Raw genomic sequence first — 25787 nt, 5'->3', positions numbered from 1 at the left:
ACTAATTTGACTTCTGAAAGGTGACTGAATATTCTTTTAATAATTATTTTTAAAAATGATGATAAAAATAACCAAGCCTCGAGAAAAAAAAAAAAAAACCTCTGAAACTAATGTTTAAAACCAGAAAGAGCATTAAGCTGTTAAATTCTTGGCCAAAAAAAAGAAAAAAAAAAAAAGAAAGAAAGGTAATAAAGGTATTGATGTGTTATTCTTAGGAAACTGTTGCCATAGATACAATATAACCTGCAAATACAGCTTTGTTTGTATACTGTAAATCCTGTTATATTATGCCATTCTCTCATTCTATTTTCTTTCTTCTTTTTCTTTGATCATTTTTAAAGGTAAAAGATTGATTTCCAGTCCAAAACTGCCCAAAATCAACATGCAGTTATCAGGTCTCTGGATAATGGACATCACTGGATCTGACTTGAACAATGAAGGAGATCCGATACATCTCTCTCTCATCTTCTATGGGGACCTGAATCACAAAGAATTGCCACTTCAAATTACTGGAAAAGCAGTTCAAATCAAAGTACTTCAACCTTTCTCTATTGCAAGAAAAGATGGGGAGTCGTATATTTCATAACCCTTTTAATTCTGTGATAAATACTTTTTTTTTTTTTTTTTAAAACTAAACTGCTAAATTGATAATCAAATCTTCTACATAGTTTGGTAGTTTACTGCTAGTAGATTTTTCTTTAGTAATCACTTTTGTTTGTGAATGTAACACTGTCACTTGAATAATGGTTCTTGAATGAACAGATCCTCCTAAGGTTTCATACTAAGTGAGCAAATTGTTCCCTTGGTGCATATCACAGTGTACGCCAGATTGCAGGTATTGATTTACAGATTTTATTTATCTCTCGAAAGTAAGCAGTTTGTAAATATCCAATATGACATGGGTTATGTTAGAACTTCCTGGGATGGCAAGAGAAGAGACAAAAATGTCATGGAACTCGCTTCATTTTCCTCTTTCCTGTAGATTTTTCACCTCTCTCGTGAAGTTTCTTGTGCCTGCCTTCTCTTGTGTATTTTTGTTCTCTTTTTTTGACTATTGTGATTTTCTTTTTCTTCTTGCTCAACTGCTTTTCCTACAACTTTTCTCCTTTCTTATTCTCATTTCCTACCTTTTGTTTGTCTCTGCTTCCTCCTGTTCCTCATCAACTGAAAAATTATCAAACATTTGAGATCCACTTTCTTTGAACTGGTATCTGCCTCTTACTCTGTCACCGTGGGTGAATAAGTCACAGAATAAGTGACTCAAGAGTTCACTCTTGAAGCTGTGATTCTTTCCCCAGTATCTATGCCATGCTCCTCTTATGCATTTCTGGGTTTGTTTTCAATGAATGACCAGTCCAGTAGAGCTTGGAACAGATTGAAAGTAAAAATTGCATCTGCCGCCTTTGGCTCAGGAAATCTCTGAGTCACAACATGCTGGAGGCCAAGAGCTATTCAAGGAAAGTACTTTTTTCTAGTCTTGTATTGCTTATTCCATGCCCTCTGTCACCTCTTCAGTTATTCTTTGTGGGTTTTGAGGAAACAATTGTTCCCTGCAAGAAAAATTTGTAATTTTTACCTTGATCAGTTCTGTAGTGAGGTTTATTGTGCAGCTGCAGAAATGAACATATAGCAGGACTGAGGGAAAGGGAGAAAGTAGACAGGGCAGTTGGGCACTTTGCTTAGKAGAAATATATTCATGAACCCATGTTGGAGCATGGAGCAGGAGAAGCAGGTAACAAAAGAAAATCAGCAAAGAAGAAGTGAAGGGAGATCTACTAAAAAACCCAAAGAGTTAATATGCTACTTTTGATACTGGAGAGAAGCCTTAGGTTTCCGAGGCAGAGATTGTCTCCTGGTGCTTTTTCTGCTTGTCAGTTAAATAGGACTTAATGATTGCTCTACAGAGGTAATTGGCTGTATATTGATGTTTTCTACTCGTTTTCTTTGATAAAAGAGGAACCTGGCTAGTCTGCTTAGTCTATAAACATGATTCAAAATGAAGTGTAGCCAGTAGCTTTTCCTCTGCTGGATAACCTTTGCTAAAGATGAAGAGATTAAAGTTGAAATTATGAAAGTGGAAGTCTATGGTCAGAGACAAGATTGAAGTGAGGTCATATGCACTTCTACTGGCTGGGCAATGTTTGCAATGAAAGAAGAGCAGAGAAGAATAGAAAAAGACTATTGCTTTATCCTTTTTTATTCACAGCAGGGACAATAATTATTATTAACAATTATTTATTGTTACTTATATAGTTATTATTGTTAATTGCTAATATTTATTATTATGGTTATTATTACTATAATACTAGTGTTAGTATTATTACTATCATTATTATTTATACCCTTCTTTACCTCCACTTACACAAGTGGAATAAGTCATATAAACTTTGCAGTTTGCGGTACAACCGTAGGATTCTTTCTCAAACATGAATGCAGAAGAACAGTTCTAGTGGACAACTTCTACAAGAAAATGTAATGTATAGTGTAGAAGAAGGAACACATTGAAGAGAGGATTCATCAAACAGTAATTTTGAATGTGTTCTCAAAATCAGAGTAGTTCTCCTTCAAATTTAAAATTGCTTCATTTCTATATTCTTAGTTGTAGTAGAATTTCTTGTACTGTTCAAAAATTTTTAATTGACTTGAAAAATTACGTGTCTGCAATAGTGTCCCAATTCAGTGAATTWTTTTTTTGTACAAAACACTGTGCTTTGTTCTGTGCACAAATTTCTGCAATTTTCTGCGTTGACTCATTCTCTGGTATCAAACGTCTAGAGTGCCATTTCCTCATTCAGAGCAGCAGATCAATTTTGTATTGACTAGAAATGGAGAAAACAGTAATAGTAATAAATCTGTTCCACTTCCATACATTTATGGAAGTTTGTTCAACTGTTACATACAAATGTATTCAAATGTTCTGTTAAGTCCATTTGATCTTGCACAGCTAGGATGGTATCCATTCATTTTCTCTTTTTTTTCACGTAGGATGAGCTGACAGACATTGGCTCAGTCTACAAAGTTCAGGTAACTGGCCCGCATAGCAAATTAAAACAGCCATGGCACTTAGATTTACTGCATATGAAGCACACAGGCACGAATGAAGAGATGTATTTAGCCTTTGATTGCTGGTTCAACCCTAATGAAGACAAATGTGTGGAACTGCCAGCTCTCTATGCAGATCAGGAGCCMTTGCCTGGTAAGCTAAGTCTTTTTTTATTATCGGAGGTCAGATTCTGTCACTGTGGTATAAGGACATGAAATATTGTGTGAGAGTTCACAGAAGAAGAATTTTATACTAAGTAATATAATTCTTTGCATGTGAAATTATTACAAGAGAAAGCTAAGTACGCAGAAATCATTGGTACTCGCCTTAACAACAAATGTTACAATTGCTAATACCAAAGACATTAATTACATAAAATCTTGATCTCTTTCATGTTAAAGCAGTTTTATCTCTTGTTTATTTATTACCTTCTCTCCCAAAATGCTGTACCAGTTAAATATGTGTACAAAATGTTATTTGTTGTATGATACTACCTTAATCTTCCTATTTACAAAGAAAGCTATGACCTGGAAATTTATTCAGTTTCTGAGAATGAAGGAATTGCAAGGACCTCCTACAAAACAGAGACAGGTGTTTCAAAATGTGTTACAATCTGTCAGAAAAATATATCCAATAATTTCAATTACATTAGTGTTTTATTGATGTTGATGAGAAATACAGACTACAACAAGTATTATTCCAGCAACAATATATTAAGCATCACTTTTCAAGTATATAGCAGAATTGTATGGATGGATGGTGCCAGAGATATGATTAAGTGATTCCCTCTTCCCCCTCAGGAATACAGAGAACAAGCAATTGCATACTGATATCTTTATCTCTAGCTACTTAAGAACAGGCTTCCTATCTATCCAGCTCATTAGAATAAAGAGAATTGATGGGAATAGTAAAGATCAAATATTGAAGCTTTTAGTGACAGTTAAGAGGTTTTTTTTTTTTTTTTTTTTTTTTTTTTTTTTTTTTTTTTTTTTTCCCAGAGGCTACAGTACAAAAAATATTCTGCTTAAACAGAGACTTAATTCCATGTGAACTTTTGCACACTATTCTCTAAGGAGGCTTTCCTAAATATTTATCACATTTAAGTTGAATCTTGAAAAAATAAAACACTGAAGACCTTTTAAACCTRTGAATATATGTGGATTTACTCCTTTTTATTTAACAAAAATTGAGTAAAATTATAACAGTTGATAATTATTTCAGAATTTGAGATTGCTATATTTTGACTATTTGTAAAAAGTCTGGAAATTGAAAACAACATAAAAATCATGAATGTACTTCTCAAAGTTTCTACTGTGCTAAGAATTAAATGGAGATAATGTCAGACAGTTTTATCTTGTTTAACAGAACCATTCAGCTTAAGATAAAATAGAATATTTTTTGAATAGTTGAGTATTATGTCCTGACTTATACACATGTTCATACAAACCTTTTTGTAGAGTTTAAACTAAAGAAAATATGTCTGCATCTGTTAACATGCAAAATGTCTTTTGAAACTCATGTGTATGCCTGCTGATGAAAGGTGCTCTATACAAATGATCTTTCATTGAAATGATTATGTCAGTTTTATACTTTGTGGTGCTAATATTAGTTCAGTCTAAAATGTCTAACATCAGCATCTTCTCTGTATTCCCATTTGTTTACTGGTGACAAAAAGCATTTCATTGTTCAGTGTGATCATGCTATTTACTGCTTTGAAAGACATATCCACACATGGAGTTGTCTTTAATAAATGTCTTGGTGGAATAAGTTCAAACAAAGAAGAAAACAAAATTTGAAATATACAGATCATTGCTATCCCCAGACAAATCAAACGGCAAGTAGATGGTCGTATAGGGAGCAAAGTAAATTTTAAAAGCTAAGCATCCAAATAAACACTACCCGTTATCAGTAATGTCAATCACCTGGCGGTAATGAGATATGTTCATACCATCACTTCTGTTCTAAACTGATTGCATAAGATTTGTCAAGGCAAAAATACATGCTCATTTGTGATCTTGAGGAAAAACACAATTCCTTTGATAAAAAGTCCTCACTGTTTTATTTTTTTTTCTCTCTTAGATCCATAATCCATAAATACTTTTTTTGTTTGTTTTTTTGGGGTATTGTTTGGTTGGTTGGTTGGTTGSTTGCTTGCTTTTTTCTCCTCTTCCAGAACTCTAATGTCAGAGGCTTGTATCTTCTGAGCATGTCTCCTACATATCCCACCTCATCTGGTGAGACATGAGGATGATTTCATGCCCAGTAAATCCAATCACTGGTATCAGCTGTCATGGAATGTATTCTTAATGCCTAAAGAATAAAAGAATAAGCAAAATTTAAACTTGATTCTCTCAGGTCTGAAATTGCTTTTTCTTCCAACTGTAGAAATATTTCTTCTTTTAGAAATATTTCTTCTTTTAGTGTCCCCAGACACTATTATATTAAATAATCAAGGTCAAATGACTCTCTTGCATAATTCTGTTAGCTTCTGGGGAACCATCTCAGAGCTGAATTCATCTTCGGGATATTAACCAGTATCACAGAGACAAATACTTTCTCTGATTTTTTTTTTTGACTTTAATATATTCATGCTAGTATTTATGATCATATTTTTAGACTATCTATGTCATCAGACCGATTAATTTTAGTTCAAATTTTTGGGCTTCAGATTAAAAGAAACTTTGTTTCCTTAGGAATTCTGTGATAATTTCATGAAAGACATATTATGCATATTAACATATTGAGACCATCTTATTTGAAAATAATCCTATCAATTACAATTAACATTTTAGTACTTCCTGCAGATAGTTTCTCTGTTTCTTGTTGTCTTCTAAATCATTTTGTGATGATTTCTAGAATGCTATCCTCTATGTCTGCAGTGAAGGTGTATATGAGGTCCTTTTACAACAGTACGTATCCCAAATTAGGAGCTGTTTGAACTTAAAAGAAGAACTTCGTTAAATGTAGCTGTAAAAGTCAAAATGTAGCTATAAAATTAAATGCTGAAGATCAGTGTCAGCTTGTTTCTGCTAAAGGACTTTTATGCACTGACACCCACCCCAATCAATTCTTTTGAAGAGTTTAAGAGCCTAACATCTGTAGTAATAAACAACTGCATTAATAAACATAATCATCCTACTTAAACAATCATTCAACTTTATTTTTACAGTTTGTAGATGAAGTGCAATATCCTCACTGCTGCTGCTAATAGCATTGATCTGTTAATAGTAGAAGTAGCAGCATGTATTCTAGCAGTAGGTTCATTCCAACCTAGATTAGCAGTTGCTAAATGGTTTTTGACTTTGCTAGATGCACTTCAGCCCGGTAGCCTTTGTTTATCAAGTAATTCACCTTTCATTAAAGCCAATGAAGAGTCTCATGTCARCCTCCAAAACAGAAATGGATCAGAGATGCTTGGACTACAGAAGCTTTATCACGGCCCAAATCTAGCATAGACACACTGGTCCAGGACTTGAGCTAGTGAAGAGCTCATGCTCTTTTGCTCTATTTCCTGATTCCAATTTTTGCTAACTTGAGTGTCTTTACAAGGACACAGATTTGGAGACATGATTCATATGATCAGTTGACAGCATTAGATCAAAAATTTTCTTTTTTTTTTTTTTTCTGCAGCAAAAGTATATGTTTTTAAAATATGCCTGCACACGGTACTTGCTTTTAATTCTCAATTTCCTGACATTTGTTTGAAAAGAGAACTAATTCCTCTGGGAATATCAACAATTTCCTCTGGGAATCTCATTATCCTTATTGCCTCTTTCTATTTGTTTTATCTTTTTTTTAGGCTAGAAATTTCACAGAAGGCAGTGGAAGGAAAGCCACTCTCAGCTATCCACCATCTCTGAAATACTGCACCCTGCCCGGTTCACATTCACATCCCTTCCATTTTATCTTTCAGTAAAGAACCTGCTAAGCTACAGAGAACAGCAAGGAAGAAAAAAGGCCTTGAAAGCTCCAGGAGGAGAAGAGGGGTTCATTTGATAGTTCATTTTCTCCCCCACTGCCTTAGTGTTTCCTGCCTTTGAAAAACTTACTTCTATCACCTGATTTGAATACAGAGCTAAAACCATAATGGTGTGAATGGTTCAACCATACCACTGACATTCAGGCAGGATAAGATCATAACATTCAGACTATTCACCCTGAAAGATTATTGAGATTTCATTAGGAAAATGTTACTGAGTTACCATAATAAATGGTATTTGAATTCCATTATAGTTCATTGTAAAATCAACAAAAACTAGAAACTTCAGGGCAATAGCTTCTGCCTCTTTATTCTTGTTTTTCTCCCTTATATGAACATTATGTGGTGATTTTTAGTTTCTCATTATGCTTTTTTTTACATCTGAAACAGAACTCTTACAAGTTGGATTCATCAGAGAAAAAAATGGCAAGGTTCAAGAACACATTTTATTTTAGCAGATTGTTATTGCTAGTGATACCTCATTCATTTCACTGCAAGAATGCTCCCAAACTCAACCCACCCTAAGAACTCTTATCCTTTTTCCCAGCCAATTATTGTTATGTATTCCTTCCTTGGTAAGGATTATTTTGTATATATGTGTGGCTCTCATATAAACCTTTTGACAATCAATGGCATCCACTTGCTATGAATATTGTGAACTTCGGATTATATATTAATTGGTTCTGCAGGTTCATGTGAAAATATTGAGTCAATAAGAACATTCAGATATATTTTAAAATTTTCAATATATATGTTTCTCCTGTGAATACAGGTGCTTTGGAACACTTCTATATTTGTATCCATTTGTGTGATTAAAGATAAGCACAAAATTAAGGTTACTAATTATTGAGGAACAAAGCACAGCAAATAATTGAGTACTGTGATTTCTAATCCACCCTATATGAGGAATCAGTCTTGAAAAGCAAATTTTTCAGGCCTTATTAACACAAGAAGCCTATTGACTTCAATTATCTACTTACATGAACAAAACGAAATAGGGAAAGCAACACTCTAGATAGATGACAGAGCCAGTCCTTTCATATCCTAGCTTCTCAGAAGACACAACTACTATCTGCTGCTGAGGTGTCCTCTGGACAGCCCACGTACTTTCAAATTTCTGAATCTCCAGCAAGACCAAATCAGTGTAGCTACATTGACTTTAATGCAGGTGTTCTTACATTTCTTGTCAGGAAATGCATATTTGAAAAGATGATGAGATACATTAGGGCCTCAGTCTAGAAAAATATTTGGTTCCTATCATCATACATTGGCCATGTCATCAAGTACAAGTACTTTCTTAGATTATGGTTTAAACAGTATAAACTTCCCAAGGGAAGTCCCTGTATTAAAGTAAATAGCGCTACAGTGAAATAAAGTTACTTTTCAGAAAACAGTTTTTCTCAAAGGATGTACGTATCCGGAAAAAAAAAATGAAGAGAAACAAAGACATTGCAGAAGTTTTCTGCATTGAAAATGCCTTTAATAGCATTGATTTCGATATTAATTTTTAAATCAGCATGCAAGAACTGCCCATGAAGTTATTTGTTTCTGTGATACAATCTTTTTTATTTCAACCATATCAAGGAATAGCTATATGAGATGTCACAGTATTTGAATTCAGCCTCTTTGATTATAACACTCAATATGAATAGAACCAACTTGTGAAAAGAGCTGTAAGAAGAGTTTAAAAATAAATATCCTCAGAACACTTTTCTTCTCTCCCTTCTCTCCCATCACCTACACTTGAGAGTAAATAAGAGCTTTAGCTTCTGGTTTCTTATTTTTTCATGGTGTGTTTTTAACAGTTTCTCCAAAATCTACTAGAATCTTCTTATATCCTCTCAGGTGAAGTTTTGGTAGGACAGTTTGGATAAATTGTATCATTTCTTCTTCACAATATATTTATTATATATACATCATTTCCCTTCCTTACATACTACACACCATTCCTGGGAAGAAGCCATTGTGCAATCAGCAGGCCTTAGGTAGGGACGAGCAGCAGAATAAGGCTGCGAGATATTCTGTGGTGTGCAATTCTCCATAGTCAGGAAGATGTCTGTGTTTGCTTTACCATGTCAGAGATGAAGACTTTTGTACTTGGGGCTGAACAGAATGGAGCAGTCAGAGACAGCTTAGTGCTTTTACAATGTCATATTTTATGGGTGCTCAGTCCTTAATAAAAAATCAGTCTTCAGCCTTGTGACAGAAAGTAGATTCTGCAGATAAGATACGCATTCTTGAATACATTCAAGGGCCGTGCATATTGGTTATTTTCCTAAATGTAACATTGCAATTTACAGTGGATAAAAATGTATCATTCTGAAAAGTCTTAGATGTGTGTTACAAGTCTGTGTTGCTGTAAAATGAGATTTTTTTCTTGGACCTAAGTAATGGTGCTTGTGTGTGGAAGCAAAGGAACATGCAGACCATTTAACTTCAGACACTTGACTTCGAGTGTCTATTCCTAGAATATATGGAAACCCTCATAGGTGTTTTCTATAGCACCTACCTTTTCCTACTGACTACTTAGCAGTCTCATAGTCCTAATTTAGCCACCCAAGATAGATGCCTAAAATAACAGCACCAAGAGTATACTGTTGAACATACATTTATTACGGTAGTCTGAGTAAGACCAGACTTTCAATACTAGGAATTTTTTTGTTTTCTTGATTCCTTCTGGTTAAGATAGTGCAAAAAATCAGGAAAATTGAGAGGGTGGCCTCCTCTTGTTTAAGAGTTTTCTTTTTCCTTCTCTCCAGGATAAGGACAGGGGCCAAAACAGGTCATTCTAAAACTGAATATAGGAATATTTCCAAAGAAATTCTGGGATTTCTTAGGAATTGATGGAGTTGCTGATCCCTGAACTGCTGCCACCCTTTCAATTGCAATAAGTTAAAGTAGAAGCAGTCTTTTGCGTGCAGTCAGAAGTTTGAAGTCCTGTTTCTGCTGGATCACTGCCCTGTGTCAGAAAGAGGCAAGGAAGCAGGAGCTGAATGTGGTGCTCTTAGATGGCTCTCCGAATTTCTATATTATGAGCACAGCTGAGAAAATCAGGAATGCATTCCTTTAAGCTCACATTTCCCTTATCCAATGTTCATTTGTAGGCTATTATATTGACAAATATAAGTGGGAGGTCGCTTTGGAGAGTGAAAAAAAAATCAACTTTTTTTTTCAATGTATACATTAAAGCTCTATTTGAAAGCTTTTTATAGTATTTTTGTTATTAAGAATTATTTCTATTTCACCTTAATGAAAGTGTTTTAACTTTCTGATCATTTTATTAGTCTGATGACTGAGAAAACTTGATAGTCTTGTGTTTATTCTATGGGAGATAATTAGAAGAGTTGAAAGCTTCTTAAAACAATCAGATTACGGCTTTTTTTCTAAGCCAATTTACCAGTGCTGAGATTTAGCTTCATTTCTAGACACAAAAAGATAGAAGAACAAAGAAATATGGGTCAATAATCCTCGAGATTGGAATTTAGCTTTTCCAAGGAGTATTTAAACATGCATCCAGTGTGGAATTGTGTGGAATAATTGTGTGGAAAGGGATTAGTTACCTTGGAGGTAGAAGCAAATAATATAGGGGAGATTCTGTGCTCCAAACAGTGGCTGGTAAAGTTGTTCAGGGAGCAAAGTGTGAGGAAGAATTAAATTGTATTCTGCAGATTGACAAACAGGCAGTTATGCTTGGAAATTAGGAAAGTCTAGTGTTTATTAATGTCAGCAAGACTGAGGAGACCTGTGCTTTGAGCTGGGGCTCTGGGGCTACAGACTAAAGAAACTTGCAGTTGTCCATCTAGATTAACTAAAGTGAAAATCCTTTCGTATCTTTGATACTACAAGCAAAATTCCAGCTAGAGGAGTGTACTGTGCTCTGTGTCTTACTGGGGCTTATTTTTTTAGAGAGTGCGACACATTATGTTGTAATTATTCAGAATAATTTTTAGTTTTACTGACTCGGTTAGAGTCAGGCTAGATATCAGCTCTTGACATGGGCTCAGTTTCCCAGCTTCATGGATGTAAAACGGCAAAATCAAACTTTTTTTTCTCAACTTTCATACTTTTCATTTAAATCGTAAGAGTTTAACTTTTGCTACATTTACAGAGTCCTGATCAAAATGAGAACATCCTGTTGGCATGTACCTCAGGCTTGGTAGCAATATAGTTAATAACTTAAGAAAAGACAAACTTTAAGAAGGCAACATACCTTCCTATTAAATGTTTCCTATGTGAAAATGGTGGAGTAAAAGACAGAGATTGATAAAATATGCTGGTGTTTGGCAAGAAAGCAAAGATTTACTCATGTTGACTTTTTGGTTTGCAATCTATATTTTCTCTAAAGTTGTGGAATATTCAATCCATTTGCACACGGGAGACTTGAAGAAAGCAGATRCCATTGGTGAAGCCTATATATGTATTCAAGGAGAAAGAAGCGACTCAGGAAAGCGATGGCTTAACTCAAGAAACAGTCTGATCACTTTTGCTAGAGGGCAGGTAAATTAGGAGGAGAATAATTAAAGTTGAAAATGTCTTCCTGATAATTTATATACATATATATATGTATATATGTACACACACAAAGAAACTTTCATGTACAGGGTGTCAAAAAACTTTACTGCTTTCTGCGTATCCAGTACACATAATTTTCTGTGTAAGTGAGAGGTGATTTTCTCTGTAACTAAGAGATGATTTTCTCCAAATGTAATGTGTTGCTTTTAAGCTTCAGCACCATGGCACAACAGTAAATCAGTTAAGTTGATTAAGTGAGTCTGAGTTGGAATAGATATACCCTAAAAGCTGTCTTCCAATATTCCAGACATTTAAGGCCAAGGAGGTCTTAAAAAATCTATAATGCACCTAGTAGAACTGATGGAATTTCTTTAGAATATTTTGAATTTCTGCGTGCTTTGCACAACAACCATATTTTGTTAACTTTTCTGAGCATTAATATCATTGCTCCAGGCAGTGTTTTACATTTTTTTTAATGTTTCCTTCAGTCCTTCCATTCAGTTATTGCTTTTATGCATTATAAAATACTTCATCTTCAAGCAGCTTTAACGGTTCTTCCGAGAAATAATTGTTGGTTTAAGAAAAGGTTAACTAAAGGTTAACTAAAAAAAAAAATCAGATCAAAATAGAAATATTTAGCTTGTACTTTTAGACCTCTTGTTTGTTTTGTTTTGAGTTCAGTTTTGTTGCTAATGCTTATTTTTGGTTTTGGTTTGTCTGTATAGAATCACAAAATAATTGCATAGAATAATTGAGAGGGAGGGAATACTGACTCCAGTAACACAACTCACTGATTCCAGTAAATACAGTTGTATTTTTTAGTGCTTTGGTGCTTTAGTGATGCTTTAGTGCAGCAACCTTGAAAAATCTTCCATTCGACATATGCTTCATTTATTCTTTAAACTGGCTGTGTTTATTTTGTCTGCCCTCATTTTCATAAATTGTACAAGTCAGAGCAATTTTTGTATGAAAACACGTTGAACCTTCATATTCATGGCACTCTTGGATTATTCTTTAACTAATTTATTTGGAATATTAATGCCCTATGTCATGTTCATCAAGAACGGATCAAGGTCCTAGACCAGACTTCCCAAGAGTAAATAGGAAGTAATAATAAAATGATAGGACTCATTTTGATTTAAGCAGTAATATAGGGAATTTTATAAATCTATCTTTTTTGCTGAGCAGGTATACATAATATATATTAAACAGCTTAAAGAAAGCTGCACAGTTAGTCTTCTTAGTAGAATGGATATAGTGTCAGTTTCTGTGAATCTTAAATCCAGTGGTAATCAGATGCTCTTTCAGATTCATGAGGGAGTTTTTGCTATAAAATTCAGATTCTGAGTTAGTTTCCTAGTGGCTTGGTAAGGAGACTAAATTCTTCCTTTGGAACTTCAAATGACTTTTCTATATCTTGATCTGCAGTGCTCTAAAATTATCTCAAATAGGAACTGTTTGGATCTCCTCACAAAGTTTTCATTGCATACCTTCAAATCCCAAAACAGGTCCCTGGCTTTTGTCTTCAAATTKTATTTCCAGACAGGCCCTACCAAGTCTGCTCGATCTGTCTTCAACAGAATTGCTCACAAATTCACAAGAGATAAAACATAAATCAAAAATTCGGTCAACAGGTCAAAAATACTTTTTTTTTTTTTGTTATTATGTTTCTGTTATCCCAAGGAGATTATGCTTACCCATTCACGAATAGTATATTTCCAAACCTTGTTTCTTGATGGCCAGTTCAGAAAAGCAAGCAAACACACAGGTTAAGAAATGTATGTCCCCAGGGTCAGAGTGCAGCTCTTTTATTAAAAGGGAAGAAAGACAAATGAGTGAATTAAAATGAAATGTTTATATGACAATAAAATTATTATAATAGGAAAAAAATACAGTAAAAAAAAAAAAAAAAAAAAAAAAAAAAAAAAAAAAAAATAAAAAAAAAAAGATAAAAAATACAGTAAAAAAAAAAAAAAAAAAAAGGAAAAGTTATCAGGAAGACTGATCAACCATGCGATTCTATTCTACAAGAAAAATATCCTGTATCATAGACATGGCTTGTATTGGCAGTGAGGTCCAAATCTTCCCAGATATCTATTCATTTGATTCTCATTTAGCTGCCTAGTTAACTGAATATTAGTGAAAAAGAAATTTCTCTGGATCTTCCAAATTATTAATACCTATTAGTTAGGTATTACATACCTAACTTTCTTCAGTTTAATTGAGAATAAGTTATTTAACAGTCATGATGTTCTGGATCAATGCAGTTGGTACTTTCAATAGAAGCACCAATGGATATGATTTGGTAATACCAGTCTGTGAGTACTAAAATAATTAAGGTTCATAGATTTTTCTAATGTTTCGATAATTACTTCTTATAAACCACAGCAACATTTTGAAACTTTTAAGTTATTATTCACTGGCACATAAAATGTCAATGTTAGTATATACAGTGTTATTATGAACTCAAAGAAAATGGAATGCCATGAATAGGAAAAAAAAATCCCTTATATTAAGATACAAAGCCTTGAGTCAAAATCACATACATATTTAATTTAACTAAATTATAATTTTAATTATTTTCACATTGCAGGTGGATACGTTCAAAATCAAAGCTGTATACCTTGGCAAGTTGAACCAAGTTCTTGTTGGGTTTAAGAGTCCAAAAAAAGGTTGGTATATGTACTATATCACAGCATTATTTCTTACAATCATTTCAGTTTCATAACAGTGGAGCTAAAATTTGGTTTTCTCTTAAAAATAAATAGAAACAGCAAGGAGTATCATGAAATGGTATCTCCTTCACTACTTCATCTACACTTTTGCCCCAACAGTTTCCAGATGCAGTAGAAGAGAGATTCTACAGATACATAGCTTGTACAGACAATGTCATTAATCGAGATAAGGCTGTTCCAGGGCATAAAATAGCCTCTCTTGTTCTTCTGTCTTTGTCAAGAACAGGACTATAAGATGACTTTGTAGGTCAAAATCAAATATTCACAAATAACTGTTTTGGGAACTACTTACAATTTATTTCCTAAACAAACATTGAAATGAATGTTCAGACTTTCACTAATTTCATCAAGACTTAGAAAGATCAAATTTCCAGATAAAATATTTAATTCCTGTGCCTACAGCTAGTTTTTGTGAACAGTGACTCTGCATCGTGGAATCTTCACAGAATGTGTTAAACTGAGTGAAATCTAAGTCTTGGTGAAATTAGTGAAAGTCTGAACATTCTTGGGGCTCAGTTTAGAGCAGAAGCCTCAACTGAAAGCAGTTGGAAACTTACAGCTTCCCCATGTTTTATTGAATGTGCTGTGCAAAAGGCATTCTTAAATGTGGCTAAATCTCAACACAATAACTCTATATGGCTTGTACCATTCATTCTGAGGCTAAGAAGAATTCCTTTCCTGAATAGTGTGAAAGGACTGGATACTATCATTACATGATCAATGGATAATATCATTAGCATTTACAACAGTGTTCACCAATCAGCCTATTCTAGAGGAAATCAGGTAATTTCTGTAATATATTTTCAGAGGCCCTATTTCCTAAAGAAGTCAATCAAAACCCAACTTTTTTTTTAAGGTAGAATCTTATGACTGCATAGTCAGAATATGTTATTTCTTTAAAAGTATAAATTAATGATGTTCTGTTTATTTTCAATCAGACGAGTGGTTCTTGGAAAAAATTGTTATTAAAGAAGTCATTTATCCTTTCTCCACATACATCTTTGTTCACAATAACTGGATCAACAAACGCTCTAAGAAAGATTTTGTAGAAGTGATAATTCCACTCAAAGGTAATACCAACAGAAATGTCCTGTATTTGCATGAATTGTTATTGCATGGCAGAGCAGAACCAGCACAAGGCTACTTCACAGAGTAGGCAAAACTGAACTCTGAAATGTAATGGTGAAGGGCTGGTGCCAGAACCAATATAGTTCATGCTTTCTGTATAAGGAAATTATACGTGAGATAGAAAACATTGGAACATTGGAAACATTGGAATGGGTGAGGATCTTGTTCCTGCTGTGGTCAGAGATAGTAGTAATGAGTAGTACTTGTGGAAAGAACTAGTCTTCCTTTCTCATGCCCTCCAAGAGTGACAGTGGGTACTGGCGATAGGTATGCTGCTTTTGGAAGAAGCCATCATGCATCCGCCAATGCATGATATATCCACATGCAGAGATATATGAAGCTAGCATGCCTGCCCACATTTCCAACAGAACTCTTGCAGCCTGATTTCCCTGGGTTGGATTCATCCCTTTGGTAAGACAGTTTTGTATATTGTGGTTTATGCTGCCCTGTAGCTTTTATAATGGGTTCTGCATCTTTTCAATGCAGAAACATCTGAGATATCTCCTCTCACAAAAGAATTTGATATGAACAGCCAAGGACGATGGCAAATGTGGCTGGACTGTGTTCATGTACCAGAAGATGCTCCCGATATTCAAGTTATTATATTTGGAGAAAAGGGGAAATCCTCTGCACAGAAAGTTCAGAATCTGAACAACAATCCATTTTTGGTTTGTTTCTTGTTTATTTCATAAAAATTTTGCCAGACTACTTCAGCAAAGCAAACATTGTAACCTATTCATAAGAACTGCATGAACTGACTGTTTTGTCATAGATGATAGTTATACCTCAATGGTGTAAAGAGATAGCACTTGGAGTTGTTTTTATATGTGTTTGAATACATACATCCAGACATCTTTGCTTTTGAACATTAAAATAACAGAATTGAAACAACAACTAGAGCCAGAAATGAGCTTGAGTTCAAAATTTCAGCTTGAGCTCAAATTTTATATCAGAAATGTGCTCAAGGGGAAGTAAGTATGACAGGAAAAAAAAAAAGAATAATAAAATGAATGAAGCTTGGGTATATAGAATCAATCATACACTTCCTTGCCTTTCATCTGTTTTTTTTTTAGGCTCTGYAGCCAATTCTTAAATTGAAAAAAAAGAAAAATTATGAAATACTATGAATCCAAAATCATTTAAAATCTTAATGAGATTTCACCATCCTAACATTAATGTTCTTGGCTAGTGTTTTTATTCTACTTGGTTCATTTATCTTTTAAGTTAAGCTTATCACATATCTTCCAATTACTTATAAAATATATACCGCATATAAAATATATGCCGCGGTATAAAATATATACCTCCCCTAAATTACTGTTTGATGTTCTGGGCTCCCCAGTATAAGAGGGACGTGGAGCTTCTAGAGAGGGTCCAGMGGAGAGTTACAAAGATGCTTAAGGGAATGGAACATCTCTCRTATGAGAAGAGGCTGAGTGAGCTGGGCCTGTTCAGCTTGGAGAAGAGAAGGCTGAGAGGGGATATGATTAAACATGTATAAGTTCATCTGAGGGGAGAATGTAGGGAGGAAGGGGCCAAGCTCTTCTCATTGGTGGCCGGTGACAGGACAAGAGGTAATGGGTGCAAGCTGCAACACAAGAAGTTCCATCTCCATGTGAGCAGGAACTTCTTTAYTGCAAGGGTGACAGAACCCTGGCACAGGCTGCCCAAAGAGGTTGGGGACTCTCCTTCTCTGGAGATCTTCCAAACCCGCCTGGATGCCACCCTGTGCCCCATGCTCTGGATGTCTCTACTTGAACAGGAAGGTTGGAAGCAGGTCCCTTCCAACCTCAAACATTCTGTGATTCTGTGATAAAGTTCTTTTTTTTTTTTTTTTCCTATTTTTTTTAACAGTTGTCCGTTGGTGATATTGGAGACATAACAAAAGTTTCCTTCTTGTTATCTTGTCCATGTTTGGGAAGAGGAATTAAACTTCAGAAGGTACTCCAAAAATTACATGTGAATTTGGAATATTTTGCATAATATCAGTATAAAAATCTGTACATTGAGAGACAGATTACGAACTTCAGCTTGATACAATATTAGCAGAGCTGCATTTTTTTCTCTCAGAGCTATCTTGTCTCTACAGGTGGTTGCCTACAGCACACAGATCTCTGTGGGTAGAGCTGCCTCATTTTTGCTTCCTGAAATATTTGTAGGTATATCTACTCACTAATGTGCAGATCCATATTGCATAGTCCATATTGACATGAAGGGCAGCCCTTTCTGCTGATGTTGGAAAATGTTAATCCCTCCATAAAAGTATTGGCTTTCTCCTGATACAGAGCAGCCAAGTTGTGGAAAACAATTAGGCTGGTGTTTGGGGATTTATTCAAGACAGTACTCTCATCAGTAGGGGTTAAACACATGATTAAAGAATATACTTAAGACCTCTCATAAAAGGATGGAGGAATGATTTAATGCTGTCAGGCTTCTGATTTATCCAGGTGTAARTGTAGGCCTTTTCCCAGGGCAGGTAGGGAGATTGAATGGAAAGATTTCAGGCATGACAACACTTGGACTACTGGGAAATACTTAAATCTTGAAAGTTAATTCAAGGAAAAATTGTATCAATATACTGTGCCTGGAGGAAAGGGTCTGAAAAGCATTTTGAACATAGCATTGATTTACTCTCAAGCTAGTGAAAGAATGTTTTTTCCATGAGAGGGTCACAGCAGTTCCTTAACTTTACTGTGGATGTAAAAGATAGAAGGATAATTCTCTAAAAAGAACAATCCAAAAAGTTCAGAAGCTGTTCTGAAGGGAAACCCTAAAAGAAGCTGCATTTTAATGTAAAATTTGAATGGCCTTATACTATATAATTACTTTCAAATAACTCATCTATACACCTGAAGCCCAAGTGGAATATTAAATCTGAGTTTATGAGCCCCACTGAGGAAATTCGTCTTTATCATATTTTTTCTTAAAATGTGTTCATTTTCCGCTAATTTTGCTCAGCTCAGACTCCAARAATGAAATGAGTAAGTATGAAAACCAATTTCTTATCTTAAATGCACTTCTCCAGGCCATTTGATGAAGCTCTGCAAAAATGTTGGCACTACACTCATTATATCCATTAAATGATTTAACATAAGACTTCACTTTCAAGAACTGATGATTCAAAACATGGCAGGGACTTCACAAATCTAAGTTTATTTCTGCAAAAAAAGTCTGCTTAATTTTCTCCTTAAAGCAAGCCATCTACAAATAGTTATGTRATTTATACTTTGAAGTACTTGTATGCTCTTCAGTACTTCAATAGTTACTTAGTAAATGGTTGATTAGTAGCTATAAATCGTTGCAGTCTCCAACAAGTCAATAGGTTGCTATAGACCTATAGACCTATAGACCCATAGTCTCTCCAGCTGATGCACTTACGTTGCACAAGCCACAATAGCACATACACATACTTCTTGTGCCAGTCATATGTTTATAGTATCTATTTCTCATTTACAGTATTTATACATGGAATCATAATCTAAAACATAACAAGTCGGTTTTGTTTGAGTAGACTCATATTATTAGTGTATTAAAAATACAGACACCATAAGGACATAGCAAAACTCTAAGATTCAGTATATATGTGTGCTGCGTGGATCAGTGGTCAAATCAAATGAAAAACAAAAACATAGTTTACAGATGAAGCCACAAAGTATAAAAAGAAGATAAAACCATAAGTTCCTTTCACTACAATATACTACTCTTTCACTATTCACTACTGTTTGTATCACTTGCTCTTCTGCTCTTCTGAGGTTTAAAGCACCTTCAGAATGCCAAAGTTTTTCCTGTTGTCTTCTCCATTTTCTGTACACTTAGTCAAAAACTACCCAAACTTAGTTAAAATTTAGTTGCTTTCTGTAATTTCCAAAGCTTTTTATACTGTAGAAGGGATAGATTTACTGTGATTAAAATAAAATTTCTCCCACCCTAGAAATAAAAGACAAAATTATTTTTATTTTCATAAAGAATATGATTTTAATTTAAAGTCAGGACCTACAAAAAATTATAAAACTTATTTCTTTCAGTCCAGTTTCTGCAACTCCACCTACATATACAGTTAACTCAGTGCAATTTTAATACAGATAAGAGATATTTAGAGACATTTAGCTAGACACATTTATACTGCTGAGAGTTAGGGAGGATATTTGTGTATGCCAGGGAGTTAGATACTGAATGTAAACAAATCCAGCTATTGCTGGTGCAGAAATACAATTGCAATTTTTGTGCAATTTAATGCTATCTGAATAAAATCATGCTTGTTCATTCCAGAAGCTACCTATTTGGCTTTGAAATTTGTTTTCTTTCACGTGGAGCCCTTGTGCCTTATTCCGCAAGGCACTGGGAATATAACATAAATCGGAATGGAACATTTCGATGCTTTCCTAAGTACKCAATTGTTTCTTTCCTAAATATTCAAGGGTGAGAAAATTTGACAATTTTTTCATTTTGGAACTTTCAAATTTCTAATAATTTCAATTATATAATTATTCATTTATTATAGTGTTATTTATTTTGCTGCTACTGTCTGTTCAAGCATAGTAATAAGTGACTAGACCAATTTTGTGAAACCCTAAGAAATTTCAATTACTGTATATCCTGGTAACATGACTATTTTTCTCTTTAATGCCTTAGATTTAATATTTCTATGCAAAGAGATTTAAAAGCCCGAAGAAACCATTTCTGTGGCTTTTTAGATAACAGCTATGTATCAAGTTCAACTCTGAATATTGTACTTACCAGGAAAGTTWCTGTGTGTGCTTGATATGTTTTTATGGTATATTTTATGTATTGATCTAGGATACTTGATGTGCACAGTGACTTCGTGAGTGCCTAAAATAGTGGGTCCCCACAGCTGCGTTTCCTCAATTGGTGCGCAGTCCATAAATGTAGGATCCTCCTGCAAGATGGCCCTGTTCCTCCCTTGTGGAACTGTTCTGGTGGTTCCTCCCTTGTGCCTTTTCTAGTGTAAATGTGGCTGAGACAGCTCTCAGAACTAACAAATTTTTTTTGAAACTCAGCTTTCAGCTGCATCAGTTCCCTGAACTGTTTTGGTGCCTGGTGTCAACAAGCACCAGTGCTGGTGAAAAGGAGGTGAGCAGGAATGGGCAGCTAAAGTCAAAGTATCCTTCTTAGGCATTAGGCTGGCTTAAACTAATCGCAAATTTGCAACCTTATCTTGCCATCTCCTAGGCTAAACTTTTCTGTTGGTATTCTTTAAAATTCAAGTGCCTTCTTCCTACTGGGTGCTTGTAAGGCCATTGGGCATCTAATTCCTGTCAACTTTGAAAATTCTAGCTGTGATAGAGCAAGTCACATCTAAACAAATAAAAGACATCAAAACAAAAGACCTAGGAGAATAGGTTCATACTAATAGAACTGCTGTAATTGTATTCATTCAACCAGAATTCTAAAATAGTAAATATGCACAGAGCAATTTAAGCTGCACCCTCCAATGTACCTGTGTACTACTATAAAAATCAAGCTGCAGAATCAGGGTCATGCAGCAACTACTGTAGCTCTCATGCAGAATCAGGTAGCCTTAAGAGAGAATTTGTGTGCGTGCATGTGTATGTTAATGATAGGAAGAAATGTCAGTTAATGTTAGGTTAGAAACAAGAAATGAAATATTTCAAGAAAAAATATATATAAATCTCTTTTTCTGCTTTTGCCTGCAGCTTCGTCTGAAAGACCTGGACACTAAAGAAGACTTGGGCTTTTGCACTGAAGCCCAGTATCTATTTGGAGAAGATGGGTCAGAGACTGTGACAGAGCTAGCAGCAATCAGACCAGATAAGACACCACTTGGGGGTATGCTGTTGAACTAAGAAATAAATACATAATCAAATGCACAACCACACACAAAAAGTTATGAATTGCCTAAAAGAATAAACAAAATGGGCATTTTATGAAAGAAAGAAAAAACACCCAAAATTATTTCTGAAGGCTTGACTAAAACCTGTGTGTAATCTGTGGGGTCTTTACTAAGGTTTATTGCTCTTTGCCTTTTTTTTCAATTGTAAAGCAAATAACATGTATTGTTTCCACAAAGCTAAGTAGCAGTTTGAATGTCCAACAAAATACAAACGCCAATTAATATATTTCTTTTTTGAAGAAGAAGAGCAATTTACATGAGATAAGAAACTGGATTGTAGAGTTTAAAAAAATAACCACAAAATCATAATGGCAAGATTCTCATAAGCAAAAAACACAGTATTTTCTGAAGTTTTCTCTAAGATTAATTTCTCTTGCTGTAGCTCTGTTCCATTTTATCACTGTATTTAAAATATCTGTTAAAATATTTTTTTDTTCTGATTAGGTTATAAGCAATATTCATAAAAAAACTCTTATTCATTATTCTCTATGAATAGCCTTTAAATAAGGCATCAAAAGTATCTCCTTTCACTATTCAGTTGAAAGGTAGCCTACAAGTGGATTTGTATCTCAATAGCCTGTTATTTAATTCTTCACAGCATTTACATGACCCATGTAAAGATATCTTTGTCGTGCTGCCTCAAGAAATATGTACTACATAACTCATCAGTCAAAAGTCATAGCAAGCCATCCTTTGTGGTGAATAATAATAATGTATATGAATAATAGATGAACCATTTCTCCTGACCAAATTAATTGATAGTAGCTGTAATTATCTAATTGCCAGGCTAAAACAGAACGAAGCTGATACAGAACAAAAAATGGATTTCAATTTCATTATTGCTGTCCTTTTTTTTTTCTTTTGTAAAATGTTATTACAATCATAAATTTTAAATTTAAGATCATTAATTAATAAAAGAACTCAAGATTTGTTACAAAGTCTAATAAGACCAGTTATATTATTTCAATTGATTTCAGCGACCTCAGGATAACATTCCAGAACTAAGATAACATTTTTCYTGTTTGCAATGTGAGCATAGACTGTTACAGTGATTCACAAAGAACATTTCATCTCTGATACTTTACTGTGTTGTCATGATGTAGCTAGAAAACTGTATAAACCTCAGGTGGAACATTAATCTCAATTAGTATCTCTTCATTCCTTGGACTTGAAATTAATCATTTACCTGAGATAAATTTATTTATAATGCTTGGTAGCTACATTGATAAATACTACAGCTACATTGGTAGCTACATTGATTTGGCAATGTCTTGTTTCATTGACAGAAGTGCTTTATTCAATCAATGTTCATACGGGAACATTACCTGCATCAGGGACTGATGCAGAGGTTTTCATCACAGTTTTTGGAGAAAAAGGTGATTCCTGCAGAAGGAGAATAAAGCACTCAAATCTTAAAAGAGGACAGGTTAGTACTGAAAAATTTTACCCATCTTTTTGATGTGTTTCTTGTTGCTATTGTCTTCCAGTGCCTCTTTTTTTTTTTTTTTTTTTTTTTTTTTCTATCAAGTGCATTAACAGGACACTGCAGTAACCTGTGGAGTAAATGTGTCACTTAATGATTATAGGCATTTTACCTCAGTTTGGATTAGAATTTAAAAAGAGTGCCAGTAATAACAAGCTTAAAAACACAAAGCACGGGTAACAGTAGAAACCAGAATTGAACCCATATATATACATATATAACATTCTCTGACTTAATATTCACGACTCTGAAGTTTTGGTAGAAATACTAGGGCTCTTTCCCATAACTTTTACTTCAAAATCTATTTCCTAAAAGATCTGTCCAGATATAGCTCATGTGTTTGTTAATGTTATTTAACTGATTAAAAATAGAATTGTAAACAGGTAAAGATGTCTGTAAATGTTAAATTAGAATTACCTAAGAAATTCTTAAGGGGATCTTAAGATTAAATCTTAAGGGAAAATTCTATGGTCAAACTTAGCCAGTTAACATTAATGTCCTACACAATAACCAGCACATGTTCACACATACCCTGGACTCAGCCTGGGTATGACTAGGTGCGATTCCTAAGAGACCTTTCTCTTGATCACTGCACACTAAGTCAGGATCCTCTATACTTATTTCATGAGATTTTCTTAAGATCTTTAATGACTGAGATACTTTCCTAGGCAATCTGTTCTACTGCTGTGCTATCCTTAGCTATCATTAGACAATTTTTTCTTTATTTGCATTATAATGTCAAAATATTTTATCAAACATAGAAACATATAAGGGTGGCTATATTGGTTCATCACAAAAACTTATCAAGTCCAGGATTTCCTCTCTGATAATAGCTAATTGCAGACTTCCAGGGAAGGCTACAAGGAAGAAATGGGAGAAACATATTGCCCAAGCTGTTCATCTAGAGTTTAGTGATCCCCAGATCACATTCTTTTCATATTCTTTAACCAGAGGTGATATTCTAGCATTAATAGCCATGGGAAAATTCTTCTTAAATGAATTTTTATAATCTCTTTTAAACATTATTAGCATCCACAATGGCATGTAGCACTGTAATCTGCGTAAACCTTGCACATGTTAGTTTAAACTGATGGGCCTATTTTTTTATTGGAAGAGACTGAATTTACTCTCCTTTACATAGCTCAAATAATCCAAGATACTTTGTGCCAAAGAGATTGCAGATGGTGAAGGCACTGCACACTGTCATGGAAGACAATATCATTGAGTGCTGTTAAGTAGAAAGATGCAAACTTTGCTCAGGAAATCCCTGACTCACAAATTACCAAAGCCTGGGAGTCCATAAATTCATATTGAGAATGTATCTCTATATTCTCTCTTATTTTATATTCAAGTATCTCTKTGTACAATCTAACTTTTTATAAGCTCTTCCTTAGAARTATATTAGTGGCAACTGTAGCAAAYACACTATTTAGTGGACGAGTGGGATCTGTGTGTGTTCTTACATAGTACTATCAGTGGTTCTCCTTACAAGACATAGATTTATAAAAASCTCAGAATGAGGTTTTAGTGACAGTATATAAGAAATGGAGATGGAAGAAAGGAATGAGAATGGCAGACTGTCTTGAGGGACAATATTCCTGGAAAATATGGAAAGAATGGTCAAAGAAAACAAAATTAAGAAAACTTCAGAKGTAGGGGAAAAAAAAGTATCTTCCTTGACTGAAAAAAGTTTGGAATATGAGGACAAGCAAAAAGACTATAATATCAGCAAAATAGGGAGAAAAACGCTCATTTAATTTTTACAAAAAGTAAGTCTGGTTTATATTTATTTAAGCAATAAAGTTTAAGCAATAAAGTTTAAGCAATAAGTTTAACTAATTCACCAATTTAATAGGTTAAATAAGCGGAGAATTGTAATTTTTTCTACCTAAGACTGTCTCTAAATCAGGCAAACCAATTTAAATAAAATCATTTTGATTTTCATTAGTTATACTTCCAGTGGTATGTTTAACGTCATCCCAAATGTCTTTACACTGACAGAGAGGAAAAAAAAAAAAAAAAAAAAAAAGAAATATAGTGATATAAACCAAAAGTACATTCTCGCTAATGCTGAAGGAGTAGCTAATTTGATATATTATTATGATAGCATGTCATAATAATATATATGGTATATATGATCATATATCACTGATAATGATTTGTGAATGAGACCACTGTTGTGTAATGACTATTAATTATTATCATAAAGACTAATGTGAGAGTAATTATAGATCCCTCTTTCATATGTAGTTGACTGTGAAGGACCAAAAAAAGTAGCAATACAGGTTATTTCCTCTAAGTCGAGGGTCATGTAAACTAGAAAGAAAATTATGTTTGGCTTTGAACTAGAGAGAATAAAATTTAAAAGCAATTTGTGCTCCCAAAATATTATTTACAAGCTGTTCCTCACAGTCCTATCCTATTTTGGGCTACTTGTGAATTACATGAAGGTCTGTAACTTGCCATGGTAACTGTTTGGAGAGATCATGGATATGTCAAGGTAAGAATGCTGGAAATCCTGGAGCTGTGATAGGAATAATAACTCTGAGGTATTCTTTTTCTGAGCACATTGTAGAGACTAGTTCTACACAGGCGAGCGAAAGGACCAGATGACATAATTCTTTTTAAAAATCATCTCATCTTTTGTTGCTTTCTGCTCCTCATGCTTTTTCCTGCCTGGTGGCAAATTGGTTGCCAACAAATAAAAATTACAGCGTCTGTTTCTACTATCCATCTGTTTTTTTTTTAATGTCACCCACACATATGCCCATGTATCTGCCCACTCACTCATATTCTCTCCTGTGCAGAACACATTCATTCTCTCGCTCATATAATTTATTCATCCCAACATGCACTCGTGCAGTTGCCATTTAGCTTTTGTTTACTGGTAGCCGTAGCAATATTTAAACAGATGTCTATTTACATCTGAAGAGCACATCAATTCTTGTGGGTGTGTATGCACAGCCTTAGTTATACTTTCTAATGTCAGTATCATCCTTTGTTTGCACAGTCATCAGCAGTGTCAGTATTTCTGT

At 34.3% G+C, this 25787-nt stretch overlaps 1 protein-coding gene across 1 annotated transcript in view; it reads left to right on the top strand.

Annotated features, from left to right (window-relative positions):
• The window catches only part of LOC112956589 (lipoxygenase homology domain-containing protein 1), a 124683-nt gene that overhangs the window by 63027 nt on the left and 35869 nt on the right, over nucleotides 1-25787 (top strand). The window contains exons 21-29 of the mRNA XM_026050096.1: nucleotides 342-532; nucleotides 2986-3196; nucleotides 11368-11519; nucleotides 14128-14206; nucleotides 15208-15339; nucleotides 15884-16065; nucleotides 17252-17338; nucleotides 21073-21205; nucleotides 22556-22695. Coding sequence (XP_025905881.1) covers nucleotides 342-532; nucleotides 2986-3196; nucleotides 11368-11519; nucleotides 14128-14206; nucleotides 15208-15339; nucleotides 15884-16065; nucleotides 17252-17338; nucleotides 21073-21205; nucleotides 22556-22695 — 1307 coding nt within the window. The remainder of the gene's footprint in view (nucleotides 1-341; nucleotides 533-2985; nucleotides 3197-11367; nucleotides 11520-14127; nucleotides 14207-15207; nucleotides 15340-15883; nucleotides 16066-17251; nucleotides 17339-21072; nucleotides 21206-22555; nucleotides 22696-25787) is intronic.

The sequence above is a fragment of the Nothoprocta perdicaria genome, unplaced genomic scaffold (genome assembly GCF_003342845.1).
Source record: "Nothoprocta perdicaria isolate Ctin4 unplaced genomic scaffold, notPer1 scaffold_65, whole genome shotgun sequence".
NCBI classification, from domain to species: domain Eukaryota; kingdom Metazoa; phylum Chordata; class Aves; order Tinamiformes; family Tinamidae; genus Nothoprocta; species Nothoprocta perdicaria.
This window is presented reverse-complemented; position numbering and strand designations above follow the sequence as displayed.